General features: G+C 38.0%; 1 protein-coding gene across 1 annotated transcript; it reads right to left on the bottom strand.

Moving 5' to 3' along the window:
• Positions 1-777: 777 nt before the first annotated feature.
• Positions 778-1,715, bottom strand: LOC116599586 (olfactory receptor 5B3-like). Its single transcript, XM_032359482.1, is given in 2 exon segments — positions 778-1,643; positions 1,646-1,715. Coding segments are annotated over 2 exon segments (936 nt in total).
• Positions 1,716-3,370: the final 1,655 nt, after the last annotated feature.

The raw sequence follows: 3,370 nt of genomic DNA, 5'->3' as shown, positions 1-3,370 counted from the left end.
TTGTGATCTCTCTGTGTGTCAAATAAATAAATAAATTCTTTAAAACAAAAGTAGTATGAGAATCGGTAATAATATCTGAAGAAATTAAAAAATACTTTTAGTCTTCTTCCATCTTCTCATACTCTGGCTGTTTTTTTTTACCTTTTGAAAAGTGTAATATGAGCATGTTAATTCTATGTAATGACTCAGTTAAAACAGAAATATTAATTCACTTAAGATGCTATATGTATGCATCTCCTAATAAAATGAACTCCCCAAAATCAGATCCTTTCATTGAGTAGTATATTATTTTCATTCTGAAGTGAAAAAAGTTAGGACTTTTAGAATTCAACTAAAGAGGTGAAAAATATTGAACATAGATTTCTATTTTAATACATGAATTAAATATTTAAATTATTATTATTATTAAAAACTAACAACATTCCATTTAATTCTGGGAAATTTCCTACTCCAGTGTGTACATATCCTCATGGGCACATGCATGCACTTCTGTTCATGGTCTCATCTGTGTCCTTATTTTATGCGTCTTTGCATTGATGTGGCAGAAAAAAATGCATGTAGAAAAGGGAATAAAACCCATATCCTGAATAAACTTTTTGATAATTAAGCCTCAAGACATCTTAGCCATTCTTGTTCAGGGTTATATTTCCAAACATAATTGCTTTTTTTTTTTTCAGGAAAAGAGACTTTTGAATAAGTTAGGATTACCACATCGGAAGCTTAATTTCACTATGTTTTTATTGTAACTAGATTAGTGTACATTGTATAATGTTAAAATCACAATCCTAGAGATAATTTTGACTCTAAGACAGTCCTCATGAATGCATTCTTGACCTCCTTGTTCCTCATGCTGTAGACCACAGGGTTCAGCATGGGAATGACCATTGTGTAGAACACAGATGCCATTTTGTCTGTGTCCATGGAATGGCTGGAGCTGGGCTGTACGTACATGAAGATGACTGTCCCATAGAAGATGGCCACAGCAGTGAGGTGGGAGGCACAGGTAGATATAGCCTTCTGATATCCTGAAGATGAGTGCATCTTCAGGATGGTGATAAATATGAATGTATAGGATACAAAGATAACCAGGAGAGCAAAAATGATGTTGAAAGTGGATGCATAAACAAGAGCCAGCTCACTGACATGTCTATCAGAACAAGAAAGAACCATGACTGCGGGGATATCACAGAAAAAGTGATGGATTACATTGTTCATACAGAAAGAGAGACTAAGTGTGTCTCCAATTTGAATAGAGGCATTCAGGAAACCACAGACATAGCAGCCTATGGCCAAATGAGCACACACACCTGCCGTCATGGTGGTAGTGTAATGGAGGGGTTTGCACACTGCTGCATAGCGGTCATAGGCCATTGAGGCCAAGAGATAATTTTCCACAGTGGCGAAGGCTGCAAAAAAGAACATCTGGGCAGCACAGGCATTGTAGGAGATGACCTGGTCTCCTATAAGTAATCCAACCATAACAGTGGGAATGATGGCTGTAGAGTAACAAAGGTCCACCAGAGACAGATTACTGAGGAAAAAATACATGGGCATGTGGAGACAGGAGTCCAACAGAATCAACATGGTAATCCCCAAATTCCCAACCAGAGTGATGAAATAGATGAAGGTGAACATTAAGAAGAGGGAAGCTGCAGTTTTGGGTTATTGGTTAGTCCCAGCAGAATGAACTGTGTCACTTCTGTCTTGTTATCCATCAATGTTGAGAACCACTAATGCTCTGTGGCTACAAGAAGAAATAAATGGGTGATAAAAAAAACTTACAGTGGAAAGTGTACATATAGTATTTTGAGATCCTCCAAATAAAACATTAGCTTGACAACAAAAGTTAATGCACTAATTACATGTAGATTTACAAACTGTAAATAGAGACCTTCTTCTCAATTCTAAAATCTTATAGATTTGTAAACTGAAATGTAGAAAATTAATTAACTTGATCAAGATGACTTGTCCAGAACGAATACAGTTCACTTTTCCCAAGCCTGGTAAAAGCAGATACTTGCATGTTGCTGACTTGCCAGGAATTGCCATAGACACTATAGGTGTACAGACAGTCCCCAACTTACGGTGATTTGACTGAATGATTTTTCAACTCGACAATGGTTCAAAAGTGATACACATACAGTAGAAGCCATACCTCAAATTTTGAATTTAGATCTTTTTCTATGCTAGCAATAACCAATATAATTTTCTCTTTTGATGCTGAGCAGGGGTCACAGCTCCTGAGTCACAGCAGAGTCACAGCTCCAGGTCAGCCAGGGTCATGAGGGTCAACAACTGATACCTTTACAACCATCCTGTAACAGCTCAGCCATACTCTGTCACTTTCAGTACTGTATTCAACAAATTCCTGAGATAGTCAATGCGTCATTATCAAATAGGCTTCTGTGAGATGATTTTTTTCCCAACTGTATACTAATGTTAAGAGCTGGAAACATGGTTATGGTAAGAGAGGCTAAAATATGATGTTCAGTAGGTCAGATGTAGTAAATGAATTTTCATCTTATGATATTTCAATGTTCAATGGGTTTCTAGGGACATAACCCCATTGTAAGTACAAGAAGATCTGTACATTCATCACATCCTTTCAAGAACATTATGAGTTTGATTTGTTATTATGTTCATTTAAATTATGATGCACAGAGCGGTGCCTGGCTGGCTCAGTCAGTAGAACCTGCAACCCTAGCTCTTGGGATTGTGAGTTCTAGTCCCACACTGGGTGTAGAGATTACTTAAAACCTTTTTTTTTTTTAAAAGATTCTATTTATTTATTTGACAGACAGAGATCACAAGTAGGCAGAGCAGCAGGCAGAGAGAGAGAGGGAGGCAGTCTCCCCATTGAGCAGAAAGCCCAATGTGGGGCTCAATCCCAGGACCCATAGATCATGACCTGAGCCGAAGGCAGAGCTTTAACCCACTGAGCCACCCAGGCACCCCTTAAAACCTTTAACAAAAAAAGCTGGAAGGGAAATTATTCAACAGAGGTTGAATAATTTTTTATATTTCAAGTGAGTATTAATTGGGAAGCTATGCTCAAGGTCAAGCCAACCTTTGAGCCCACACTGAGTTGTTCCTATGGTGATAGTTTAAACTGTATTTGAATCAAATTGAATTAAACTGTGCACAATCATTCATTGTCTCCATTGGTGCAAATTCATTGTTTGAGGTTTTCCAGTGACGTATCCAAGAGATACATGCATAGTAGATATGGTGGGATAGTGGAGCAATAGGGGCAGGACAGCCAACAGAACAATCTGTGGGGAAGACACAGAATAGGGTGTAGAGCTTATGTTCCAGGATGAGGTGCATAAAAGCCCTACTACCATTAAATAACGAGGAGCCATGAGTCTTA

This window comes from Mustela erminea, chromosome 9, assembly GCF_009829155.1.
Source record: "Mustela erminea isolate mMusErm1 chromosome 9, mMusErm1.Pri, whole genome shotgun sequence".
NCBI lineage: Eukaryota > Metazoa > Chordata > Mammalia > Carnivora > Mustelidae > Mustela > Mustela erminea.
Note: the sequence above shows the minus strand (reverse complement) of the source record. Positions and strands in the feature narration are given on the sequence as shown.